The sequence below is a fragment of the Bos taurus genome, chromosome 29 (assembly GCF_002263795.3).
Source record: "Bos taurus isolate L1 Dominette 01449 registration number 42190680 breed Hereford chromosome 29, ARS-UCD2.0, whole genome shotgun sequence".
NCBI classification, from domain to species: Eukaryota; Metazoa; Chordata; class Mammalia; order Artiodactyla; family Bovidae; genus Bos; species Bos taurus.
Window position 1 is genome coordinate 26,277,190 of NC_037356.1, and position 27,733 is coordinate 26,304,922.

The window sequence follows — 27,733 nt, forward strand, 5'->3', positions numbered from 1 at the left end:
ATTATAATTTGTTTTATAATTTCTTTATCAGAAATCTACTGCGGCCTCTGTTGGTTCCTGCTCATTTTTTCTTGTAGATTTAATTATTCATACTGTGAGATGTTTACCTTCCATGAAACTTTATTTGGGGAAGTTCTTTGAAGCCTTAAATAAAATGTATTTCCTCCAGAGACTATCTTAAGATTGCTAAGCTTTTATTGGAATTAAGGGCCAACTTGTGGCTCCAAATCCTTAGCAGCCACTTCCCTCTTTTACTAAAGCATTTCTGAGACAGTCAATTTTACTTGTAGTTCCCAGAGATACAGAGAAGGGAATTATTTCCAGGTCATTCTTACATTAAGAAATTGGCAAATTAAGGCCAGCAAGCCAAATCTGTTCTACTACCTGTTTTTGTAAACAAAGTCTCATTGGAATATAGCTACACCCACATGCTTATGTATTGTCAATGGATGCTTTAATACAACAGAAGGGCTGCAAGTTTTGACAGAGACTATGCTGCTCACAAAGCCTAAAATACTTACTATGTGACCCTTTACAGAAAAAAGTTTACTGATCCCTGGTGTAGTCCACTGGGGTCTTGCTTTATGGGGTTATTTCCTATGCACCTCCTCAAATTAGGCTGTCTCCAGTCTGCTAACTCCTTTGAGGCAGGGAAAACCAAAATTCAAGTTCCCTAGGTTTGGCTAACACTAGCTAGTGAAAACTAGCAACAGTGCTGTTTAACTCTACCATTTCCTGCCTTCATTCAGTCCCTGTTCTGAAAATGTCTTAACTTTATTAAGAGCTTATCAATTCTTTAAGTATTGATATTTATTCTTTTATATTTTTTGCAGAAGTTTTGGTATTTATAGCAAAAGGATTGATTCAGGTACTTATCCTGCCATATTACTAGAAATTAAAAGCTGAATGATTTTTAAAAGTATTTTAATACAGGAGTAGCTTTTTAACTTGACTCTGCTCAACAAATTCAACAGATTAACTGATGTAAAACATACCGATACCCAAGGTATATTGAACACTCTCAACTATTAATAGTAGACTTCTAGTATGTCTGTATACTTCTGTGCTTGTGAGTTGCTGCATATCAAGAATTTGTCATGTTTCTACCCAAACATATTTAGGCCAGATATATTAATTACATAATATGACATAAACCACTAGAATATGAAGGAGAAAGAAATACACAGTAAACAGGACATTCAGGATTAAGATGTGAATAGATTTAACACAGAGAATGTGTCAAGTGAATTGGTAATGTTTTACTTCTTTTGCTATGTGCTGGCTGCATTGATGTTTGTTATACTTAAGCTCTAGCTCTTTTTTATGTCTCAAGTATTTCATAGTTAATTTTTTAATGACTGTTACTATGAAAATTAAGTTGAATGCTTTAGAAAGACATGTTAAAATAAAGCTGTTTAAAAATCTTTCTTTTAGTTATGAGAAATAAAAATGAAGAAAAACCATAAAAATTTATTAGCATTTTGTGATTAGACTGCTTCATGAGTATCTTTAAACTAATTATAGTACTTTAAAGAAATAGAAATGATTATTACTGGTATGCTATTTAAAAAAAAAAAAATACTGCAAAAACTCCAATCAGCTGAGCCATGCTCAAAGGTCTTACCCTCCAATCAGAAAATTAGCAAATGAAGTTCTTGTACATTTACATGTTTCAGGTCAACATAAAATTTTATGATGGTTCTAACAGGCACTTACTTTTAAAAGTAAGTAATTGGGCTCCAAAATCACTGCAGATGGTGATTGCAGCCATGAAATTAAAAGACACTCCTTGGAAGGAAAGTTATGACCAACCTAGATAGCATACTGAAAAGCAGAGACATTACTTTGCTAACAAAGGTCCGTCTGGTCAAGGCTATGGTTTTTCCAGTGGTCATGTATGGATGTGAGAGTTGGACTGTGAAGAAAGCTGAGAGCCAAAGAATTGATACTTTTGAACTGTAGTGTTGGAGAAGACTCTTGAGCGTCCCTTGGACTGCAAGGAGATCCAACAAGTCCATCCTAAAGGAGATCAGTCCTGAGTGTTCTTTGGAAGGAGTGATGCTAAAGCTGAAACTCCAGTACTTTGGCCACCTCATGCGAAGAGTTGACTCATTGGAAAAGACTCTGATGCTGGGAGGGATTCGGGGCAGGAGGAGATAGGGACAACAGAGGATGAGAAGGCTGGATGGCATCACCGACTTGATGGACATGAGTTTGAGTGAACTCCGGGAGTTGGTGATGGACAGGGAGGCCTGGTGTGCTGTGATTCATGGGGTCGCAAAGAGTCTGACACAACTGAGTGACTGGACTGAACTGAACTGAACCACTTTCAGTTCCAATCATGTTAGACAAGAGGGCTTCTAGTAGCAAGTAAATCTGTTGAATCACATTACCAAAAAGCACACTATATATACTACTTTATGATTAAATAATTATTTAATTATTAGTTGGCCAAAACATAATGTTAATGCTAATCGGGCTAAGCTCTTCATTTCCTCTTCTATAGCTTCAAACTATACCCTGAAACCTGGTTGTCTAAAAAACCTGTTAAAAAATATAGATACACATATGAAAAAAAACAAGAATATAGATAAATGTATCAATAATATTACAAAAACTATTTGAGACTGCATATCTTTGGGAAAACATATACAACTGAATGACAAGCTTAAAAAGCATTTATATAATACAATGTCAGTTGTGTAAAAAACAAACGAATAGAAAAAAGTAAAGAAATACACAAAACCATTAACAAGAGAGATTTTAAAAATTTAATACTGTTTTTATATTTATCAAATATTCTCCAATCAGAATGGAATGTTCTTTGTTAAAAATATTAACCTTCTAAATTATATGTCCTAATTACAAAGGTGCTATTTTAAATTTTATACTTATTGACAACAATTTGATAGACTTCACTATTTTTTTTAAGTTTTGAAAATAATTTTATAAAACTAACCTTTTCCAGAGACAATCTTTGGAGTGTTAAAGAAAAGACTGCCATGCTGAAGATCCATTGTTTCTCCCTTCAGTTTGTCTGTCACAACATCAACAAGGGCAAGCTCATCAGCCAAATCCTAAAATACATGAAAGGTCTGAATAAAATGTTCCCATTTCAATTTTAAGAGAAAAAGAAAAAAGTTTATGTGGTTATTTTATAATCAGACTTCCCTATAGCTCAGATGGTAAATAATCTGCAAAGAAGTGCTACATTTTTGTAGAAAAAGTGGTATAAAAATAATAATTCTTTACAGGAGTTCTTTGGTGGCCTAGTGGTTGGGATTTTGGACTTTCACTGATCCCTGGTCAGGGAACAGAGATCCTGTAAGCTGCAAGGCTTGGCCAAAAAGAAAAAAAGTCTTTTAATGTGCCTATACTTTGGCCACCTGATGCGAAGAGCTGACTCATTTGAAAAGACCCTGATGCTGGGAAAGATTGAAGGCGAGAGGAGAAGGGGACGACAGAGGATGAGATGGTTGGATGGCACCATCGATCAATGGACACGAGTTTGAGTAAACTCCGGGAGTTGGTGATGGACAGGGAGGCCTGGAGTCCTGCGGTTCATGAGGTCGCAAAGATTCGGACACTACTGAGCAACTGAACTGAACTGAATGTAGTAAAGACACCAGAAGTTAAGGTAAACAACAGAATGCAGCAAAAAGTATTAATTGTTTTGCCTTCAAGTAATTGTTAAATTTTTTAGAATTGTTTTTTCTCCCCACTTCAGATAACATCTTTAAAACAAACAAAAACTTATGAAATCCTTTCAAAGGATTTTATTATATTTAACCCTTATGCCTAATTTCTGAACTTGAAGCTGTTTTTTAGTATGAATCCTTATGGCCAAAAATGAAAGGTAGGCACCTCTGGGAAACCACTTCATGTAGCTTGGTATATTACAATTAACATTAGCCCTCCAACTTAGGGGTAGGTAAGTAACCATACACCCAGACCCAACCAATTGTTTCAATCCTTCCTTCTGGACTCAGCAGTTACTTCACAAATGGGCATACGGCCCAGGCATAACAAATGAGCACAGTGTCTGTGAGCTTAGAAAGTGGAAGTGAATTCTGGCCCTTTCACCTCCTAGGCATGTGACCAGGAGCAAGCTCTTTAACATATATGCTTCAGTATTTTCATCTATAAATGGAGATGATAACAGTACCTGCCTCCTAAGGTTGTTATAAAGATTTAAAAATACCTTTAAAGCATTTAGAGAGGTGAAAAACTTAACAATGAAAACTACAAAACTGCTGAAACAAATTAAAGAAGAAACAAATAAACAGACATCCTATGTTCATGGACTGGAAGATAAAGTATTATTAAGATGTCAATACTACTCCAAGCAATCTTCAGATTTAATGCAACCACTACAAAATTTGTTTCAAGAATTAGAAAATTCCATTCTAAAATTCTTATGGAATCTCAAGAGACTCTGTATAACCAAAACAATCTTCAAAAGGAATAAAGAAGGTGATCTCAAGCTTCCTGATTTCAATATTTATGACAAAGCTACAGTAATCAAAACAGTGTGGTACTGACATAATGAGACATATAGACCAATGGAGCACAAGAGAGTCCAGGAGGGAAACTCCCACATATGTGGTCAGGTATTTTTTAACAAGAGTGCCAGGATTATTCAATAGGGAAAGGACAGCATTTTCAACAAATGGTATTGGGATAACTGCACACTCATATGCAAAAGAATAAGGTTGGACTGTTTACATTATACCATAGATAAAATTAACCAGAAATGGATCAAAGAGCTAAATGTAAGCCCCAAAACTATAAAACTCTTAGAAGAAAAGATAGAGGGAAAACTTCATGACATTAGGTTTGGCGGTGATTTTTGGATATAACACCAAAAGCACAATAACAAAAATAAAAAGATACATTGAACTGCAAAGTCAGAAAAAGAAAAACAAATATTGCATGGTAATGCATATATATGGAATCTAGAAAAATGGTACATATGGTACATATGAACTCTTATTTGCAGAGCAGAAATAAGAGACACAGATGTAGAGAACATATGGACACCAAGGGGGAGAAGGAGGTAGGATGAATTGGGAAACTGAGATTGATATATATACACTATTGATACTATCCATAAAATAGATAACTGATGAGAACCTACTCTATAGCACAGGGAACTCTATACTCAGTGCTCTGTGGTGATCTAAATGGAAGGAAGTCCAAAAAAGAGGGGCTAGGAATGACAGTCAGGTAGGAAGGCTAGGGATCCCTAAGGGGCAGGAGGAAATAAACTGCAAGTGGCAGACGTTTTTCTCTCTCTTCTAATCCTCGGAGAAGGCAGTGGCACTCCACTCCAGTACTCTTGCCTGGAAAATCCCATGGACGGAGGATCCTGGCAGGCTGCAGTCCAGGGGGTCACTAAGAGTCGGACACGACTGAGCGACTTCACTTTCACTTTTCACTTTTCTGCATTGGAGAAGGAAGTGGCAACCCACTCCAGTGTTCTCGCCTGGAGAATCCCAGGGACAGGGGAGCCTGGTGGGCTGCCATCCATGGGGTCGCACAGAGTTGGACACGACTGAAGCGATTTAGCAGCAGCAGCAGCAGCCCATATCAGCTCTGATTTTGTAGAGTTAAGAGGAAAGAAAGATCTTGATAAGTCAGTCTGCCTCCCGCTCCCTTTTCTGTAGGTAATTTCTTTTCTGATCATTTTAAAATTCTCTTTGTTTTTAATATTTTCTAATTTCACAAGACTGTGTCTAGATGGGGATTTTTATTTATCCGTCTTGAGATTATTTGGCTTGAATCCTGTGTTGTCGGGACACTTGGTTACACCTGAACTTAACTTTGAGCTGCTAATGGCTCAACAAACCAATGCATTTTTCTTATGGAAATATTTTTCTTAAGCTATGTTAATGAAACTATGTATTTGCTTTGGAATCTGCCTTTCTTCAAATGGGTTCTGCCTAAGAAGTCAAGCGGGCCTTAGGAAGAAGTACTGCAAACAAAACTAGTGGAGGTGATGGAATTCCAGCTGAGCTATTTCAAATCCTAAAAGATGATGCTGTTAAAAGTGCTGCACTCAATATGTCAGCAAATTTGGAAAACTCAGCAGGGGCCACAGGACTGGAAAAGGTCAGCTTTCATTCCAATCCCAAAGAAAGCAATGCCAAGACTTTTCAAACCACCACACAATTGCACTCATTTCACAAGCTAGCAAACTAATGCTCAAAATTCTCCAAGCCAGGCTTCAACAATATGTTAACCGAGAACTTCCAGATGTTCAAGCTGGATTTAGAAAAGGCAGAGGAACCAGAGATCAAATTGCCAACATCCATTGGATCATAGAAAAGAGCAAGAGAATTCTAGAAAAACATCTTCTGCTTCATTGACTATGCTAAAGCCTTTGTGTGAATCACAACAAACTGTGGAAAATTCTTAAAGAGATGGGACTATCAGACCACCTTACCTGCCTCCTGAGAAATCTGTATGCAGGTCAAGAAGCAACAGTTAGAATGGGACATGGAACAATTTGAACTGATTCAAAATTGGGAAAGGAGTGTGTCAAGGCTGTATGTTGTTATTCTGCTTAAGTTATATGCAGAATACATCATGGGAAATGCCGGGCTAGATGAAGCTCAAGCTGGAATCAAGACCTCCAGGAGAAATATCAATAACCCAGATATGCACATGACATCATCCTTATGGTGGAAAGCAAAGAGGAACTAAAGGGCCTCTTGATGAAGGTGAAAGAAGGGAGTGAAAAAGCTGGCTTAAACCTCAACATTCAAAAAACTAAGATCATGGCATCCGGTCCCATCACTTCATGGTAAATAGCTGGGAAACAATGGAGACAGTGACAGACAATTTGTTCGGGCTCCAAAATCACTGCAGATGGTGACTGCAGGCATGAAATTAAAAGACACTTGCTCCTTGGAAGAAAAGTTATGACAAACCTAGACAGCGTATAAAAAGCAGACACATCACTTTGCCCACAAAGTAGTCAAAGGTCTGGATGGTTTTTCTCATATCCAGTCATGTATGGATGTGAGAGTTGGACCAAAAGAGCTGATCACCAAAGAATTGATGCTTTAGAACTGTGATGTTGGAGAAGACTCTTGAGAGTCCCTTTGACTGCAAGGAGATCAAACCAGTCAATCCTAAAGGAAATCAGCCCTGAATATTCATTGGAAGCTGAAGCTCCCATACTTTGGCCACCTGATGTGAAGAGCCGACTCATTAGAAGAGACCCTGATGCAGTGAAAGATTGAAGGCAGGAGGAGGAGGGGACGACATACAATGAGATGGTTGGATGGCATCACTGATTCAATGGACATAAGCCTGAGCAAGCTCTGGGAGATGGTGAAGGACAGGGAAGCCTGGTGTACTGTAATCCATGGGGTGGCAAAGAGTCAGACACGACTGAGCAACCGAACAACAAAAATGTATACATACAGCTGATTCACTCCACTGTACAGCAGAAACACAACACTGTAAAGCAACTATATTCCAATAAATTTTTTAATTTAAAACTTGTGTGTATCAAAGGACACAACCAACAGAACAAAAAGGAAACCCAAGGAATGGGTGAAAAATTTTGAAAGTGAAATGAAAATCACTGAGTCATGTCCAACTCTTGGCAATCCCATGGACTATACAGTCCATGGAATTCTCTAGGCCAGAATACTGGAGTGGGCAGCCTTTGCCTTCTCCAGGGGATCTCCCCAACCCAGGGATCAAACCCAGGTCACCAGCATTGCAGGTGGATTCTTTACCAGCTGAGCCACAAGGGAAACCTAGTATTTGAAAATCATTTACCCTAATAAGCAGTTAATATTTAGAATATAAAAAGTACTCCTACAACAACAAACTCAACTTAAAAATGGGCAAAAGATTTGAAACAGACACGTCTTCAAAGCTATACAAATAGCCAACAGGCACGTGGAAAGATATTCTGGAAATAGTAAGGAAAATTAAAGGACTTCCATTGTTATTTTATCAAATTAGGTGCTTTTGTTTTATAATGAGCAGGTAATGCTTATATAATTAAAAAAATGTAAGTATAAGCCATTGGGAAATATGATTTTCATACATTACTCTTCAAGAAAGGCAAAGTGATGAATTACTTTAACAGAAAACGTTATATTAACAAAATAATGTAATAAATGTTTCTATGAATAAATTTAAATAGTCTGACTAAACACATATGTGTGCTTAGTCACTCAGTTATGTCCAATTCTTTGCCACCCTTTGGACTGCAGCCTGCCAGGATCCTCTGTTCATGGATTTTTTTCCAGGCAAGAATAGTGGGATAGGTTGCCATTTCCTCCTCCAGGGGATCTTTTCGATCCATGGATTGAACCCTGGTCTCCTGTGTCTCCTGCATTACAAGTCGATTCTTTACCAGCTGAGCCATCGGGGAAGCCCGTAATATTAGCATTATTTTGCTAAGGTTACATTTTAATCTTAACAAAAATAATTTAATTAGTGTGTCTCCTATGAATAAATTTACACAGCCTGGCAATGCTTCACACATGGTAAACTCTAAATAAATGTTTCTTAAGTAAAAAATCAGGTGATACTTCTTTGCTGTCAAGGGGTTAACCCTGCAACCCTGCGCTCAACATCTACAAGACCTATCAGTGCTCATTTATTTTCAGCCACAGTATAAGCTTATCACTTACCTTCAGCAAGATACAAATCGCACACGCCATGCCTACAGCACCAGTTCCAACAATGGTGATCTTACTCTGGGAGACTTCATCTTCCTCAATTAGATTCTCAATAAGCTGCTCCTTGACAGATGACATTTTGAGAACCTGATAGAGATAATGTAATTTCAGAGGAAGCAATCTCCCTGAACTAATCACTCTAATATCTATGGAAGTACCTCTTGAGTTTGCAGAATGTCAGAAGGGGGAAGCCAAAGGAAAAAAATACCTGCTCGCCAGGTGTGGAGGGGTAGAAAACCGACGAGTGTATCTATCAGTGTTAGAGACTGGGGCACCGAGAAGTTTTTAAAACGTCTCCCTGCCCCAAGCCACCACTTTGGCTCCAGTCCCAGTCACTCACAAACGCTTATCTTGTGGCCCAAGGCCGGAATGCACAACGCACGACCTTTAAGTCGCTTTTTAAGCTACACCACGAAAACCTACATAGCGATGTGAGTAGACGCGTGAAGCCCAGCGACCGTTACTGTCTGAACCGTTAGGCAAGCACGCTCCTACGCACGCACGCCTCTTCTCCGTCAGCACACAAGCTCCGCCCCATGGCCGCCTCGTGCGCAGGCGCATTGGCAGGGGCTTGGCCTTTGGTGTGAGTGGGTTCGTGAGTACCTGCTGTCGTGTTGTCGTAATCTTCGTGTAAGGAATTTTAGTTGGTCTCAAAGACTGTGCAAGAGAGGGATATTGGTGTGTCGTTTCATTTCCTTCGGCTGGTCTAGGCCTCAGACTAATTTAAAAGCTGAAACTTCGGAGACCAGACCCACCTGGGGGGCAAGGGGGCAAGCTCGAAGCCTTCGTGGGAAAGAACTCTCAGGCGAGCACCTCCTGTTCACCAGTGGGCCAGCTAAAACTAGCATCCTGAGGACAATGCTTCGAAATGCTGAATTGAGAAAACAAGGTGGTAATGAAAAGGGCATGGTTAGTGTTCTAAGGTGATTGTAATTTATGCGAGGAATTTATAACTCACAGGTTGGGACACAACCTCACCTGTCATCTTTTGTCATCACTTGCATCTGAATCCCTTTTCAAAATATAAAAGATAATCCATTTTCTGTATAAAAGCTAGTAGTTTTTTTTTTTTTTTTTTTAATGTAGTTTAGATCATGCAGTAAGTCTGCTTAAAATCCTTCAATGGCTTTCTGATGCACTTAACTAATTTTTACTACAATCTAAGAAGTGGTCAATACGTGGCCTCCTTTCATCCCTCCAACTTCTCAAGACACCACTTCCTTCCAGCTTTTGGACAGCTTTTTCCCATTTCAGGACTTTCTGCTGTTGCGTATGTCAGCAAAGTTCTTCCCCAGTTCAGTTCAGTTCAGTCCAGTCGTTCAGTCGTGTCTGACTCTTTACGACCCCATGAGTCGCAGCAGGCCAGGCCTCCCTGTCCCTCACCAGCCCTTGTCAAAAGTTGGTTCCTCATTTTCAGTTTTGAACAAAAACGGCAGTTCCTCTAACTTTCCTTGACAAATATATCAACTACCATTCCCCTCCCAACATCTCTCGTTTCTCTTATGGCACTTTTCACAACCTATTACTAGCCCCAGGCAAGGGCTTCTCAGGTGTGGCAGTGGCTACTGAATCTGTACTACTACTTGGCTTGTTTACTTCCACAACATCTTCTGGCCCTTGTACCTCATTTACTAGAGACTGTGAGATAGTGCTGACTTGGATGACTTCCAGATCCAAGCTCTACACCTGCATGCCAAAAGAAGTGTCATTTTCATAGTGATCAAACTCCTACTTAGGTGAAGAAAGAGGCTCTTCATACCTGCCCAAGGCACATATTCTGAACATCCCCTTTGCTTCTCCTACCAACTGGCGACTTATTTTAAGATGGGGCTAAGGCCTGCTTTGTCCACTTCCCAAGGTTATTAAAATGAGATCATATTCCATTAAAAACAATCAGGGCTCCTTGCAGAGTTGGCCTACCCTTGCCTAGGGCAGGAAGATACATGGTGAACATGGAACATGTAATGTGCCAGAAAGTAAGGAAGCTTTACAAGATTAAATCTGAAAATTCATGAAATATTTAATCTGTTAAGCATTTTGTCATGTTGATATTAGCTAATTTATTGTGTGAACACGAAATAAGGGTAAATATGTTTTTTTAAAAGACTGCATCAGAGTCTACAAAAGGGTATAGGAATAACTTAATATTTCTTTGGGGGGATAATTAACAGTTCTTAGTGGTAATAGTTGCATAACTATGTGAATCCATAGAACTATACACTTTAAAAGAGTGAATTTTGTGCTGTGTAACATATCTTAAGGCTATTGAAGTCTATAGGAAGGCAAATCCTATTATAACAGCTAATTGTAAGGCCTATGTAGGCTCGTCTTATCCTTCTACATTTGAGACCCATTAAAAAACATAGTTCTCTTAACTGTCTCTCAAATAGGAAAGTTTGGAAGTGATGACCATAACATTGTTCTAGTTAACCTCTGGAAGTATGGTTTTTAGGCCTGAAGAAGGTCATAGTTATAGAAATATTTTGAGGGAGATCTAAAGAAAATTTTTGAATAGATAACTACCAGGACTATTTGGTTTAAAATTAAGTACCACAAGATGGTTGGATGGCATCAGTGACTCAGTGGACATGAGTTTGAACAAACTCCCAAGAGATAGTGAAGGACAGGGAAGTCTGGTATGCTGCAGACCATGGTGTCACAGAGTTGGACACAACTAAGTGACTGAAAAACAGTTGTTACTGGCCTCCAGAGTGAAGGTTCTTACAAAATCTCCCCCTGTAGTGGCACAGAACCACTGCTTATGTTCAGTTGGCAAGTAATGTTTTTTACACCTGTGTATAGGGTGTTACCTTTCTTTGGGATTGGAATGAAAACTAACGTTTACCAGTCCTGTGGCCACTGATGAGTTTTCCAAATTTGCTGGCATATTGAGTGTAGCACTTTCACAGCGTCATCTTTCAGGATTTGAAATAGCTCAACTGGACTTCCATCACCTCCACTAACTTTGTACTGGTGCTTTCTAAGGCCCACTTGACTTCATATTCCAGGATGTCTCTAGGTGAGTGATCACACCATCGTGATTATCTGGGTCATGAAGCTCTCTTTTGTACAGTTCTTCTGTGTATTCTTGCCACCTCTTCTTTATATCTTCTGCTTCTGTTAGGTCCATACCATTTCTGTCCTTTATCAAGCCCATCTTTGCATGAAATGTTCCCTTGGTATCTCTAATTTTCTTGAAGAGAGTCTTTCCCATTCTGTTGTTTTCCTCTATTTCTTTGCATTGATCACTGAGGAAAGCTTTCTTATCTCTTCTTGCTATTCTTTGGAACTCTGCATTCAGATGCTTATATCTTTCCTTTTCTCCTGTGCTTTTCACTTCTCTTCTTTTCACAGCTATTTGTAAGGCCTCCTCAGACAGCCATTTTGCTTTTTTGCATTTCTTTTCCATAGGGATGGTCTTGATCCCTGTCTCCTGTACAATGTGAAACTACTGTACAATTGTACTCATCTCACACTCTAGTAAAGTAATGCTCAAAATTCTCCAAGCCAGGCTTCAGCAATATGTGAACCATGAACTTCCACATGTTCAAGCTAGTTTTAGAAAAGGCAGAGGAACCAGAGATCAAATTGCCAACATCCACTGGATCATGGAAAAAGCAAGAGAGTTCCAGAAAAACATCTATTTCTGCTTTATTGACTATGCCAAAGCCTTTGACTGTGTGGATCACAATAAACTGTGGAAAATTCTGAAAGAGATGGGAATACCAGACAACCTGACCTGCCTCTTGAGAAACCTGTATGCAGGTCAGGAAGCAACAGTTAGAACTGGACATGGAACAGACTGGTTCCAAATAGGAAAAGGAGTATGTCAAGGCTGTATATTGTCACCCTGCTTATTTAACTTATATGCAGAGTACATCAGGAGAAATGCTGGGCTGAAAGAAGCACAAGCTGGAGTCAAGATTGCCAGGAGAAATATCAATAACCTCAGATATGCAGATGACACCACCCTTAAGGCAGAAAGTGAAGAGGAACTAAAAAGCCTCTTGATGAAAGAGGAGAGTGAAAAAGTTGGCTTAAAGCTCAACATTCAGAAAATGAAGATCATGGCATCTGGTCCCATCACATCATGGGAAATAGATGGGAAACAGTGGAAACAGTGTCAGACTTTATATTTTTAGGCTCCAAAATCACTGCAGATGGTGATTTCAGACATGAAATTAAAAGACACTTACTCCTTGGAAGGAAAGTTATGACCAACCTAGATAGCATATTGAAAAGCAGAGATATTACCTTGCCAACAAAGGTCCATCTAGTCAAGGCTATGGTTCTTCCAGTGGTCATGTATGGATGTGAGAGTTGGACTATAAAGCAAGCTGAGCGCTGAAGAATTGATGCTTTTGAACTGTGGTGTTGGAGAAGACTCCTGAGAGTCCCTTGGACTGCAAGGAGATCCAACCAGTCCATCCTAAAGATCAGTCCTGGGTGTTCATTGGAAGGACTGATGCTGAGGCTGAAACTCCAATAGTTAGGCCACCTCATGCAAAGAGTGGACTCATTGGAAAAGACCCTGATGCTGGGAGAGATTGGGGGCAGGAGGAGAAGGGGACGACAGAGGATGAGATGGCTGGGTGGCATCATCGACTTGATGGACATGAGTTTGAGTGAACTCTGGGAGTGGGTGATGGACAGGGAGGCCTGGCATGCTGCGATTCATGGGGTTGCAGAGTCAGACACAACTGATTGACTGAACTGAACTGATAGGGTATTACCTATGTGAATTGTAGAGTACCAGTTATGATTAGCACTATAATCAAATTATCTCATAATATTTGAGGGCTTAGTATATTAAAATGATTACAATGGAAATGGTAACAAAACAGTCTAGCCAATCTAATCACACCCTTAATATGTTAATAAAGTCTCATTATTAGTAAACAGTACCCCTTAAAAAAATCAGTGTAGTATAGCCCAATAACCCAGTGGCTCCCATTTATGTAATGAACAAATAACAGCTTTACGACTTTGTATCTTAATTAACAGAGTAGTCACTGTTCAAGCTTTATTTATTGTTTTAGTTGGTATAACTTAGTTGGTTGCATTATTTATGTAATTTTCCCTTTTTACATTACAAGGCAATGTACACTATTCTGATACATACAGTACATAAGATTCTTTAGAACAGTTATGCACATGGCATGCAATACTGGATTTGTACATTGGATCCCAGGAAGTGATCAACTGGAGGGAAAAAAGTTGGACTAGGCACCTTGGCTAAAGGAACCAGAGGTTATATTACACAGTAAATACACATCTGGTTTGAAGGGCAACTGTAGCATCTGCAACATGGGCAGTGGTACCTCTTGAGGAAGTTGAATTATTTGACAAACCAATTTAGGACCACACAAGGTAAGTGCCATCCAGCATCAGGGTACAGCTGCAAGGTTTCATGAACCATTCCTTGCCATCCAGCAGGGTTTTATGAACCATTCCTATTTCTAACATTAGGAAATTGATTTTTTCCTAGGCTGTCTTAACATTACTGTTTTAATCACAGATCAGATATAAAGGACAATATGAATTACAACCTCCAACTAAAATCCTGTGTAGCCTAGACAGTGAAGTGATACAACATTAGAAGACTTTAAAACTGCAGTTCTTTCTGGATCCCCCAAAGTGTATCTGCACTCTTCTTCAAACAGGCCTCTTCTTCATGAGTCAGAGTCACTTTCACAACGTCTGAGATTCCATTCTGTCCCAAGATGCAAGGAACACTAAGGAAGACATCCTCTTTTATTCCATAGAGACCCTGAGGATGAAATGAAAAATATTTTATGTTTTTTCTATGCATTCTGGGATCTCCCAAGACTTTCTATTCTCTACAATCATGAAGCTTACTTAATACAACTTGGCAAGTAAAATTTCTTCCTAGATTTTCACTTAGGATGTAATGAACAGTGTAAAAGAAAGTCATTAAAATAGCAGCAAGACTTCCATTCTAAAAGAAAATCTATATTATTGCTATTACCCCTCATACTTCCCAATTTTTATTGTCTGACACTTTGGTAACTTTGAGCGTGATTTCTATTTTTCCCCAAAGGAGAAAAATTTGTGTCTTTTATAGTCTTCCACTCATCAACAAAATTGAATCAAGTTTTTCAGTCAACAGGTCATTATTAAGTAGCTATGTGTTAATAACCACAGTACTAGTAGACATTAATCCTAAAGCTCAACCATGTCTTTTCAAAAAAGAAAGCTGCAGGTGTACTAATTTCACTCAAATCAATGATTGAGGACTTACCTTAATCTAATTGCTTTCTGAAATGAGTTTAAAAAAAACAAAACAGGAAATAACGGCATTCAAGTACATTTTACTACACAGACCTACCTTAATCATGGTGGAAATCGGATGCACCCGCCTAAGATTCTTCATTATACTTTCTGCCAAATCGGCCACTGACAGTCCAATGGCCCAGGATGTGTAGCCTTTCAGTTTGATCACCTCATAAGCACTGTAGGATAGCGAAGGACAGGAAAAAGTAGGGTAGGAGGAACAAAGAAAAAGCTTTCACTGAACACGTGCTTTATAAGAAATCACTGATATAATAAGTAATACTATATAAATAATAAAGTTGCATTATATACCTAAGTATAACCCTTGCACATGTATGCCAGGATATCATGTATGGGGATGTTTACAATAGTACTGTTGGTAATAGCAAGAACCTGGCAACAACCCCAGTGCTCTTCAACGGGAGGATGGATAAATTATACATAGCTGTCAAAACAAACAACTATGGCTCAGGCAACAAAATAGATGATTCTTATAAAGGCAATACTAAACTTAAAAAAGCAGATCCGAGAAGATTACATATTGCATGCTTGACTTGGGATTATCTCAGGAGTGTGTATGTGGGGGTGGGGGGTTAGGCGTAGAGAGGTAAGTGGGAAGAGCACAGAATCCACTCATTTCCAAGCACCAGCAGCCTAAGAATTCCAATTCAACAAACACTACAGTTAGTTGACAGCAACTGTCAACATTTCTTGGGTTGGATGATGGGGTCACAGGTTTTAACAAATACAAATCAGAGGGCCTTGCTTAGACCAATCATGATTCATTCTTCAATTCCATAGACCTGAGGTCTACACATGGCTACCTTATTTAAAGTAAATAATGCCAGTAAGTTGCAAGTTTCCTTATTTGAACAATTTCTAACAGTTAATTATTTTTTTGTACCATGATGAATTTGTATCTTGCTTAAAACTTTATAATCTGAGTAAACAAGCAGCTAGTTGTATTTGTATTCATGATTATAAGAACTTAGATTAAAAAATTCTTATTCCTAACTAAATCAATGATACATGCTTTTGAAGTAAAGACTGAATCTCAAATCAGGTAGACTTGTTTTATATCTTCGTTTACAAATACAGGAAGAATTATCATACTATAAACTGTAACATTAACACATGCCTGCAATATCTAATACCTTTACCTGTTTTATAGTACGAGTTTTAACAAGCTTTAGAAAACAAGTTTTCTGACAGTTACCAAATGCACAGGTTATTAAACTTTTCATCTTTTATCTTTCTGGCCACGTGCAGGGCTCGCCAGATCTCAGTTCCTCAACCAGGGATGAACTCACAAGTTCGGCAGTGAAAGCTCAAGTCCTAACTAGACAACCAGGGCATTTCCAAAACTTTTAATTTCTTAAATAAAAATAATAAATTTTAACCTGTTACAAACTATGAGATCTATTACCTGTCAACCACTTGTTTGTGAACCGCTTTCCACTGTTCCTTATCTGCATCAGTGCCTAATTCAGGGTGTAAATTCTTCAGGGAGACACCAGCAACATTCACTCCACTCCATACAGGCACTAAACAAAAGAGTACAGAATATATTCACTCCCAAGCACTGCCTAGCTGACCAGTAATTCTGACCCATTCTCCAAAAACTGTGTTTTCTTATTTGAGGAAGATTATCCCCTTTTGGTAGGTGGTCAAGACTACCAATACTTTTAGATTTTCTCTGATTAAATTATGTAAAGCTAAGAATTTTCACTGTATGCTAATCTGCTTTTTCCTAATGGGAAATATTGAGACGGGATATTATGAGATCTTAAAAGGAATTTTCTTGCCATAGGAACCGAGAACTCTGCACAAATTATAACATCTTTCAACTGTGATAACAGATTTTTTCTCATACATTGCATTTGGATCAGCTGACCTTTTCAGGACAAGCAGTTTGCCTATAAACAGCTGTGATATTAAGAACTATCATCTTATTTAATATGTTCATTGTAATAAATTTCATTCCTCATCCCTTATACCAAAATATGTCACACAAAAATGGCTAAAATCTTTAACAATTCTAGCATATAATTATACCAAGAGATAAGATTTCTGGAAACCATCTACCCTAATAAATGGATATCTGATTTAGACTCTGATTCAGTAATTATACTCCTGTCAATTTTTTTACACAATCTTTTTACAAACAATAAAAGAAGTCATACTTACCACTAGAGTCACCATGCTCCCCAAGGATCCACCCATGGCAGCTTAATGGGTGAACTCCCAGCCTCTCCCCCATGAGATAACGGAAGCGAGCTGAATCCAGATTGCAACCACTTCCAATAACACGGTTTTTGGGAAAGCCACTTATCTTCCAAGCCACATAGGTCAAAATATCGACTGTGGAGAAAACATTTAGGCAGAGGTATTATGTAAATTGGGCTTTCCTGGTAGCTCAGAAGGTAACAAATCTGCCCACAATGCAGGAGACCCGGGTTTGATCCCTGAGTCGGGAAGATCCCCTGGAAAATGGAATGGCTACCCACTCCAGTATTTTCGCTGCAGAACTCCATGGACAGAGGAACCTGGCAGGCCCCAGTCCACGGGGTCGCAAAGAGTTGGACACAATTGAGAGACTAACATTTTCACTATGTGAATCATGAGCTAATGACTGACTACTCAAGATTCATGGCTCTGTATAGATCTTGGTATTTATCATGACCAATCAATATTTCTGTTAATATTTTTAAGCCTCTGTATTGTGTATAACAAATACATTAAGAATTCAAGAAGTGTAGTTTAATGAAAATAAGTTGTGCATCAATAACACATTATTCATAATTATTCCTTATCCAAGGTCTTCCTAGGCAAGTTACAAATTTTAAAGTGCCAACTACATTAAAGACTTTGTTTCCCCTTGATGTTTTAAATGTAACTATTTTACAAAAACACAAATTCACTCTCAGGAGGAAAATGAAAAATATGAGAAATATATATAGATTATGATACATACTATCAGTTTTACTCTAGCTCATCTATTTTTATGCCATTAAAAGTCTCACCTGGATTGGAAACAACAAGCAACTTGCAATTTGGGCTGTATTTTACAATATTAGGAATGATGAATTTAAAGATGTTCACGTTACGCTGGACCAAATTCAGACGGCTCTCTCCCTCTTGCTGACGTGCCCCAGCTGTGATAATAACCAGCCTGGAGTTTGCTGTCACATTATAGTCTAGACAAAAGAGAAACAATAACTAGATTAAGGCTTTTAAGAAAACTCCAGCAAAAATTTGTTCCATTAACTTTTTAAATGGACAGTTTTATCAGGGTTTTGTGTATGTGGCATATATATGCCCAGACTCCTTTACTTTTGGAGTTTTATCACTGTGGCCACTTACATGGAGGAAGACTACACCGACACCTTCCTTGTATTATGTAAGTAGGTTGTGGCTTTATATAACTATGACTGGGGGGAGCTGAAAGGAATCACATTTATTTCACACTCATATCAAATGAGACACACCCCAATTTTTTGCCGCCTGAGCTTAACACTTTTCCATATTCCTATTTCTACTTAATTGTGGTCATATCAGCTCAGGGATGGGTTTTTTCTTTAAAGCAGAGGCAACTTCACACTTATCAAGCAGGTCTTGCTTCTATATATCCTGTGGCACAGTATGGTTAATCCTGGGTTGAAGACAATGAAACGAGTAATCTATCAGATAAATGGTCAATGGTTTTCAAGTGTTAAAACAGACTATTTCGGCCCATGTCCGTTTCCTGGCTGGTGCTTGTAAAGTGTGACAGGGTCAAGCCAGGAATATCTGAACAGGCTCATTTACCCTGGTCTCTACCTTGTGTTAGTGTATGAAAGGAAGTAATGGAAGTAAGTGTATTTAACTATTTGAAGCAATGTGGTAAACTATGAACCCAAGAAGCTTTGCTAGTTATATTATAATTCAGATGTTTTCCACATCATGGACAAACTGGATTTTCATTTAAAAACACTTTTGGAAATTCAAACATTGATATCTATAGATACCAATGCAAAATTGTTCAAAAGGCTCTCTTATCCTGTATAAAGAAGAAGTCTTTGAAGAACTGATAGGATTTTCAAGCCTGATAAAGAATTAAGCCTGACACAGAATGTAATATAAATTTGCCAAAATCAACCTTTGCCAGAGACAATTTTTGGTGTTCTAAGGAAAAGGCTGCCATGTTGGAGATCCATCATCTCTCCCTTCAGTTTATCTTCCATGACATCAACAAGAGCAACTTCATCTGCCAAGTCCTGAAAGACATAAAATTTTAGTTCAGTGGAAAATAGCCATTTCCAAATTTTTAGACAAGCATGAAAATTTTCCGTATTTCTGGTATAGGAGAATTCTGCTACTTTATCATCAGTACGTACCTCAAAGTAGAGGTAGGCTCCCATTAAAAGCTCACTCATAGATGACATATACATAGGAAAAAGAACTGACCCCCTCTCTCACTGGAGCACCCTCGGCAAGGGCTCCACCACCACTGCACAGCAGCAGAACACCGAATTTGCAGTGAGTACCCCCCGTCATGTGAAACTGCTCTATTTAGTCTCTCGAATTCAGTTTTACACATTGATTTTAGGTTGTTAGTCATTAAATAGATGATACCAACTAGTATTAAGGCCTAAAAAGTGGTATTCTAGATCATTCCCTGGTTACATGTTTTCCATATGTTAATCAACATAAAAGTTTTACTTATAGACAGATTTGTGCATTACAAAATGTTGGTGAAAAATATCCTTTCAAGTGAACCTACAGAAGTTCATAGGTGCATCTCAGACAAGGAGCACCAATAATAGCTTTAATACAAATGGAATGTGGACTATCACAACCAAAGAGATTATAAGAGCTGAGGTGCAGATCTACCCCTAATCATTTACAGTGTAATAAGTGGTCTGCCAGTTACTCTTAGCCACACCTGAGTTAGGGGGCATCACAGAAAACGACCACAGGTGGTTCACTGGTTTGGGAGAAATAAATGGCATCAATGTCTGATCCAAATGAAGACTTTGAATAACATGTGGTCTCTTTTAAGAACACACACAGCAACTTTCGTGATTACAAGACCTTTGCAGAGCTCATTTCTGCCTTCAGTCCCTTCTCATTTCAGTCCTTTTTGTTCAGAATCCAGAATTCATCACTTCACTTTCTTACTAGTAACTCCAAATCTGAACTTAAAAATATTTTAATATTGTAAGCTCTCTCAATTTCTTTTTAATACAAACCAGGCTTGAATGCTATAAAAAGTGTTTTTTATTCATTCACAAATTTTTTCTAATTAAATGTTAGTTCCACTATTGATACCAAAACTGCTACCCAAGGAGCGGGGCAGATGGGATTACTATGGGCAAAAGACTTCCCACATTCAGTTTAATTTTACCATGTATATGCATCAATTTCAATTCAAAAATTACTTTTAAATAATTTTAGCTTGCTTAAAGGCATAGACTCTACTTTTTCATTTGTAGGCAACTAAGGAGGTTAAATAAAGCACAGCGAATTTAAGGAACTGGGTTTCCAACCTAGAAACCTTTAATTTTTGTAGTTTAGATAACCCTTTTGGTTTAGCATCAGGTTTTAAAAAGTTTGTTTCACATGAAGTTCTTTCAGTGAGTGCATGAGCTTATATATTTGTATATACAATGTGATAATGCAATCTTGGAGAGTAAATGGTAGACGGGTGGAGTCAAGGTATCTTTAAGGGACTTGCAAAGTGAAAGGCTCTCACTTACCTTCATTAAGATACTGATGGCACAGGCCATGCCAACAGCACCAACCCCAACAATTGTAATCTTATTCTGGGGGACATGTTCTTCCTTAAGAAGATTCTGAATCAGCTGATCCTTGAGAGTTGCCATCTTGGACTTAGACCCTAAAGGAACCTATAAGGGAAAAACATGCCCTGTCACTTGCATCCTTCCGAAAACTGTTCTGAAAAAGCTTCTTTTGCTTCTTTTTGGGATACCTGCCCCTAAAAATCACAAGAAATGACTAAAAGCGGGGGAGGAGGGAAGAAACCTACGAAGAGACAAAGAAGAACTGAAAGGCCTAATGCCGGGCTCTGGTCTTGGTATAAAGTTCCTCACCTTGGCGTGGAAAAATAATACTGAAGTTTGGGTATAAGTATAGCCTCCTGAAGGCTTACTCATCTTGACTTATTAACTCCAAGTGGAGCTAGCCTTTCTTCAAACAAGATCGGTATAAGCCGCCGGCCCACCTTGGGCTCCTGCCAAGCCCTTAAGGACCACAGGTACAGCTCTACTCCAATCCCCAGGACTCTTGCCAAGCACTCCAAGGACCACAGATACGTGCATAAAGCGGCTCTAACCGCCTTCACACACTAGCCGGAACCCGTGGGAGCTCTGCTCATGCGCAGCTCTAGTTTTCGCCTCCCTGTCCCCAACCCCCGCCCCGAAGAAGCAGTGAACATCCAGTGGCCAGTGTGCAGGGGCCCGCGGAGTTTACGCCCCGCCCAGACCCGGAAGATTAGCGGCCGCCCCTCCCCCACCCAGGCACCGCGCCGCTCATCTTGTGCGCAAGCGCACTTCACAGCGCTGGGTGGAGGCCAGAGCCTTGTGCCTCCGCGCCGCTGGCTACTGAGAGGTGAGCGCTAGCCCGGACAGCCCGGCGCTGGCTTGCAGAGCCCCGCCCGTAAGCGGACCTGATAAGGAGGGAGTCTACTGCTCTGTGGGTCTGAATGAGCTCGGAATCAAAAGACTTTTCCAGACTGAACTCGTGCTCTGAAGCACACTTGTTCGTGAAGCCCGGCTGGCTGCCTCCCCGGCCTGGCGCGCTGCCAGAACCAGAGTTTAAATCTTGATACCAGGCACCAGGGGCTGTTAGCCAACTCACATGGAGGCACCTCGCGTGGCTTCTGCCGTGATCTTAGTTGCAAAGGCGTGAGGACTGATATAAGGAAATTTTGTTACTACAGGGAATGTAGCAGTAGCTGCAGAGACCCCTAAAGTTCATCAGTAAAGTTCCTCTTGGTGGAAGCCTCGATTTCCAGAGCCAGGGAGGTGGGGGGTGGGGGGTAGGGTTGGGTAGGGGTGGTTCTGCGTTCACTGGAGAGATTTTCATAGATTGCATCCCGAAAGCACTATGTCTAATCTTGACACTGCTCCAAAGGGCAAAAATATCTGAGAGGACTTACAGGCAGGCAGCCCAGAGTCACCAAGCTGGAATAGAGTCTCTCCTGACAAATCACTGCTATTTCTAGACAGCCCTGAAAGGTTTCTGCAGCCCGGCAGGGGGAAGGGAGTGCTTTCTGCAGACATCTCCTGGTTTCACCAAAACCGAAGCTCTGGGCTCCAACGCTCCCTTCAGTGTGGGGATACGGATTGGAAGTGGAGCCCTGGAGAAAGAGGGTCTATCTCCCCCCAACTCTGCCAGGCCCTCACTGTGACCTTAGAGATGCCCTAATCGGCCTTAGGTTCCCCGTTTGTTAAAAGGAGATGAAGGTACCAGATAATCCTCCTTTGATTCTACTGAGACGCGGGAGAGCTGGTACCCTTTCTCCTTCGTATTTATATGCACCACGTCTAGTTCAGCGACCGATACAGCGGCAGCTGCTTAACAAAAGTAACTTGCGCCAAGAACTCCTTCTCATCTGCAGGCAGCGGCTGCCCCAAGGAGCCCACCTCCCAAGAATGCCAGGATTACAATGCGATCCGAGCGCACCCAGCGGCTTTCCAGCTTCCGGGAATCCGCCCCAGACTGCAGAAGCTTTTTCGGTTCCGTGGACTCCGGCAACCTGACTTCGAGCTCCGTGCGGCTTGCTCATTTCAAGCCCGGAGGTGTACTCCATCCCCCAATCCCCCCTCCCCAACCAGTCGTCTCCTATTACGTCTGCATCTACCCGGACCTTCGACCCCAGGTTAGGTGCGACTACCTCCTTGGTTCCCCAGCCCGGCCAGAGGCCATTGTGCCCACTTAGAGCAGCAGCAGCCGTTCAGGAGCCGGCCCCCGAGACCATTTGGTAGTGTGGGGCCACCGCCCAGGTCTCAGGACTATGCCCTTTGGAAGCAGCGCCTACACCTCCCAAGAGCGGGGACCCCCCCCCATGGGCAGCGCCTGGGCCAGTGAAGCCTAGAGCGATCGCCCTTGCCCTCGGGCGCAGAGAGCGCCAGGCCGGACCGTACCGGGAGTGACCGTCGAGCGGGCGGGCGTCGGAGGCGCACGGCGTGGGATCCGGACTTGGCTGCAGCGGCTCCGGTACTCGGAGTGGGGCGCGGGAGGGGCCTTAAATGGAACCGCGAGGCTGACGTCAAGGGGGAACCGGGCGGACGTGCGAGAACCCACGTGTGCGCTGGGGTGGGGGCGGGCTCCCAGCCGGGCTGGGCGTTGAAGATGCCCCGGCGGCGCGCGCAGGCGGAGGACCCGCAGGCGGGCCGACCCACGTGCGCCGAGACTTCAGAAGGACTGAGCAGAGGTGTGCTATCTCTGGCACAAAACACAGAGCCGTAAGCCGGGATCAAGCCGACCCTCCATTTCCTCTTCCATAAAATGTGGAAGTTACTTTCAAGGAAGGCTCAACCTGAATTTTTGCCGCAGTTCCCCACTGCCCAACTTCTAGCACATAACCGACACTCGACAGAATATTTGTTGAAAAAAAGAAAATTCTTAGCACAGCGTCAGTCTACTTAACCCAAGTCGTGTGATTTCCAAAACATGACCCTGCCTGTCCCCCAGGGCTAAAACTTGCAAGTCTCACAACTCAAAGTAAAACCTCAGCCTCTTGATTGCACTCCCTGCTGCCCTACCGGTCAAGCACCTGTGTCCCAGCCACGCCCCAGAGCAGCCTAGGTTTTATGTTTTTAACGTGATATTTTTACCTCCAGCCTTGGCTCACCCTGGTTCCTGGCCGGCCTTCCTCTGCTGTCTCTTTCAACTGTACCCATCTTCTCACCCTCCCCCCAACCCCACACACCCACAGAGTTGGTATCCCCCTCCTGTCTGCTTGCACCACACCAGTCTGTACATCCTGCCAACCGCTTTGCAGTAGAAGTGTGTGTGTGACTCACCTGTCCTACCTGCCCATGAATGTTTTAAGGGTATAGGTGAATCCACTTCCTCCATGCACCTGGGGCACCGATTAATAGCTGCCAGCTGTGAAAAATATCCCTACTGGTGAGTTCCTTGGTTTTGAAGGGAAAACTCTAAGCTCAGCTCCAGAAAACAGGGCAGCTTTCTAGCACATCCTAACAGTTTCCCCGGGCTTCCTAGGTGGCTTAGTGGTAAAGAATCCACCTGCCAGTGCAGGAGACGCGTTTGATCCCTGAATCAGGAAGATTCCCTGGAGAAGGGAATGGCAACCCACTCCAGTAGTCTTGCCTGGGAAATCCCATGGACGGAGGAGCCTGGCCAGCTACAATTCATGGGGTTGTAAGAGTCAGAGATGACTTAGCAACTAAACAACAAAAAACAGTTTTCCCACCACTCCAGGAGGCTCAGGAATCTAGTCTGTCTTCCCAGACACACAGCTGGAGGGACTGAGGGCCAGCCACAGGTTCTCCAGGGTTCCTCAGGGCAGGGCGAATTGCAGCAGTGTCTGTGGTTCATCAGCCTTTGCAACAAGGGGCTCATTCAGCCAGGGCTGGGCCCCTGCCTTCCTATCAGTGCAACCACAGCTGTCAGTAGGAGGGCAGAGCCTGGAGAGCAGAGGTTAGGCTGGGAAGACAGGAACATTCAACAGTTAGGCTTTGGGACCACCTCTGAAGATAATCTAGGCAGAGAGTTTGCAGTCCTCTAAATTAAGGTGTCCAACAACAGCTCATTCCAAGCACAGCTTCCCTCTGTTTATGTAGAACTGGAGCTTCTATTTTATTCTACAAATATGAATCAAACAAGTACTGTTTACTCAGCACCTCCTGTGTGTCAGGCAGCAAGCTAGACAGTCCCCATCCTCATCTTCACTTTAATTGTTTGGAATAGACATAATTATCCTGATTTTTCAGATGAGAAAACTGAGGCACAAACAGATTACTGGTTTTGCCAAAGTTCTACAGCTAATCATTGATTTCAGCTGGCACTTTAATCCAGGCTGAGGACTCCAAACTAGGAGTTTTTCCTCTATAGGATGTTGTCCCCCTCCTGCCCCTCAGTTCAGTTCAGTTCAGTCGCTCAGTCGTGTCCGACTCTTTGTGACCCCATGAATTGCAGCACGCCAGGCCTCCCTGTCCTTCACCAACTCCCAAAGTTTACCTAAACTCGTGTCCATTGAGTCGGTGATGCCATCCAGCCATCTCATCCTCTGTCGTTCCCTTCTCCTCCTGCCCCCAATCCCTCCCAACATCAGGGTCTTTTCCAATCAGTCAGCTCTTCGCATGAAGTGGCCAAAGTATTGGAGTTCCTACCCCTCACCCCCCACCAATTCCACAAAGGCCAAGAAATCATATAGGGGAGCCCAAGCCAGTCCCAGGTTCAGAAAGTTCAGAGTTTCCAGTGAGAGGCAGTGGGCGTCAGTGGGTGTCTCTGCCCATCTGCTTGAGCCAAGACATGGGTCTCTGATCCTCATGGGACTTACACTGCTGACACTCCGACTTCTCAGGCCTTTGGCTGGGACTGGGATGCACACCACCTGCTTTCCTGGATCTCCAGCTTGCAGACAGCAGATCGTGGGACTTCTCAGCCTCCATAATCGCGTGAGCCAATTCTTTACAATACATCTCATTTTATATATAAATATTCGCTTTCTCTGGAGAACCCTGACTAACACAGAATCCTGACTAATGCAATCCAAACACAAGAATTTCTGTACTAAAGTCAAAGCTGAGGGTGGGGCAGGAAACTGTTTCAGAAGGCAGAACAGACTTTTCATCCTGACGAAGTGGTTTTTGGGGGGGGCAGGGGCAGTTTCTTCAAAAGGGAAAATCTCACAAAGAGGTGATGTGATCAGGGGACAAGCTGGCTGTTGAGCAGAGAATGGGTGCTGTTCCGCATCCAACCTAAGATTTTCCTAAAGTGACCTTGGCCAGAGAATGGTGTCTACCCAAAACACATGTCATACCTTCATCCAGTAAGTATATATTATCTTCCTCCTCAAGAGCATTCAGTGGCCCCTCAGTCAATGGCCTCCAGAATAAAATCCAAATTCTTTGAAAAGGCTCAGTAGACTTTCTATGATCCAAAGCCCACATCCCCTCTCTGGCCTTATCTCCTATTTTCCTGCATGCCATTCCCAAGGGTACTTACCACATTCCCCAAATATGCCACTCACTTCCACCTAGGCAGTTCCTTCAATCTACATAATCCCCCTTGCCACCATCCCTGCCCACCCAAACCCCATACCTCCACAGGTCAAGCGCTGTTCCTTTGGCTTTATATTAAATTAGTTCTTACTTCTGTGCATCTCTTTCTCGGATTAGATTGTAAGCTCCTAATGGGCAGAAACTTTCTCATTCATCTATCTCCATATCACCAGCATTTAGTTTAATAAATAAATATATTTCAGATTACATGCCTGCTATGTAAAGAGTATCATTATAGGCGCTGGGGATACAAAAATGAATAAGACAAATTTATAAGGCTTCTCCACAAATTTAATGGAGAAAACCAACAGCATCCCACTCAGTAATTAAAGTGCAAGATAAAATGTAGCATTGACACAAAAGAGGTAGAAAGTAATGCTCTAGCATTCAGATGAGAGACAGGTCCTTTGGCCAGGGATACCTGTGAGGGCTTTCTGGAAGAGGTAGGATCTGAACTCAGCCTTAAAAAAAGAGAGAGAGAGAGAGAGACTTGAACCAATGAAGATCAGGTGTTGAAAAAGCAGAAAACAAATGCCTGGAGTCAGGAAATTCAAGGTGTATCTGGTGAATCTTTAGCTTTTAATGTCAGGCTAAGAGATTTGGCAGTTTGCTTTTTTGGTTTTTGGTGGTCAATGGAAGTCACCGAAGTTTTGGGGGAATGGGAGAGATGGGGTGAAAGCAAGACGGTTGAGAGGTGATGGTTGAGGGCTGAGTAAGGGCAGTGTTGCATATACACAACAGAAAATATAGGACACACACAGTTCCAACCAACTCTGGACGAAACATTCACTTCTCTAACACACTATGCATGCCCCCACAGCCCCTCTGAAGACTCACTGACAGCCTGACTTTTTTTTTTTTTTTTCCCACCTTTTCCATGACTATAAAGCTGATGACTTTCCACAGTTGCAGGGTCCAAGATGCAGATTGCCTTATTGGTCTCCATCTCTGACAGGCCAGGGCCTGCTGTGTATGTGCCACAGTGGAAGCTCCTTTCTCTGGGAAGAGAGCAGGTGCCTCCCTGCTCATGAAGTGGGAGACCACTTTACATCACCCTCCCAACCCCGTCTACTTCTCTCATGATGGGAGTAGCAGCTGAAGACTCTGCCCTGACTCCTCAAGTTCTCCTGGGTGCCATCTCTTCTGGAACCCTGATGGCTCCCTACCCCCAACTCCTTCTCCCCTCCTTCCAGCTGGGCTCACCCTCAGGCACTGGATGCTGCCTCTGTTTCTCTTTTTGAATTAGACTGTCATTCCCTCCAGAGTTCATTCCTCACTTGACTCCCTAATAGAAGGCCCTCAGAAACTCCTGATTCCCTTTGCTGTATGCAAAACGCCTGTGTCTCCCCAAAAGCCATATGTTGAAAGCTAATTCCCAAGACACTAGTATTTAGAAGTGGGGCTGTTAGGAGGTTATTAGGTCATGAAGGTAGAGACTTCATGAATAGAGTTAGTGCCCTTATAAAGGAGACCCTA

The 27,733-nt window shown here is 41.6% G+C and overlaps 2 protein-coding genes and 1 long non-coding RNA gene across 9 annotated transcripts in view; 1 reads left to right on the plus strand and 2 right to left on the minus strand.

Annotated features, from left to right (window-relative positions):
- LDHC (lactate dehydrogenase C) overlaps positions 1–9,233 on the minus strand; it is a 33,021-nt gene extending 23,788 nt beyond the window's left edge. For 2 of the 4 annotated variants that reach the window (NM_001046422.2, NM_001113249.1), the window contains exons 1-3: positions 8,917–9,195; positions 8,661–8,795; positions 2,960–3,077 (exon numbers count right to left, since the gene is read on the minus strand). In NM_001046422.2, coding sequence (NP_001039887.2) covers positions 2,960–3,077; positions 8,661–8,786 — 244 coding nt within the window. In that variant the 5' untranslated portion in view covers positions 8,787–8,795; positions 8,917–9,195. Of the gene's footprint in view, positions 1–2,959; positions 3,078–8,660; positions 8,796–8,916 lie in introns of all 4 variants that reach the window. The other 2 variants (XM_024987232.2, XM_024987234.2) reach the window with 2 other exon arrangements.
- LOC132344183 (uncharacterized) lies at positions 9,234–16,520 on the plus strand. The gene is made up of 2 exons (XR_009493329.1): positions 9,234–9,597; positions 16,272–16,520. It is a non-coding gene; the product is annotated as an uncharacterized lncRNA (long non-coding RNA).
- LDHA (lactate dehydrogenase A) lies at positions 13,700–25,757 on the minus strand. Of its 4 annotated transcripts, NM_174099.2 has the most exon segments (9): positions 13,700–14,478; positions 15,058–15,181; positions 16,429–16,546; positions 17,190–17,363; positions 18,026–18,199; positions 19,141–19,258; positions 20,741–20,890; positions 24,032–24,116; positions 25,534–25,582. In NM_174099.2, coding segments are annotated over 7 exon segments (999 nt in total). In that variant the 5' UTR covers positions 20,867–20,890; positions 24,032–24,116; positions 25,534–25,582; the 3' UTR covers positions 13,700–14,313.
- Positions 25,758–27,733: the final 1,976 nt, after the last annotated feature.

Bases quoted from the DNA above. Each gene is read 5' to 3' on its own strand.
- LDHA (XM_010820867.3), bottom strand. From the start codon at position 25,680: ATGAGATGTATTGTAAAGAATTGGCTCACGCGATTATGGAGGCTGAGA. The intron at 18,200-19,140 runs GTTGATTTTGGC...TCTTTTGTCTAG, and splicing joins AAAAATTGTCTCTGGCAAAG to ACTATAATGTGACAGCAAAC. The intron at 17,364-18,025 runs GTGAGACTTTTA...TTTTCTCCACAG, and splicing joins GCTTGTTGTTTCCAATCCAG to TCGATATTTTGACCTATGTG.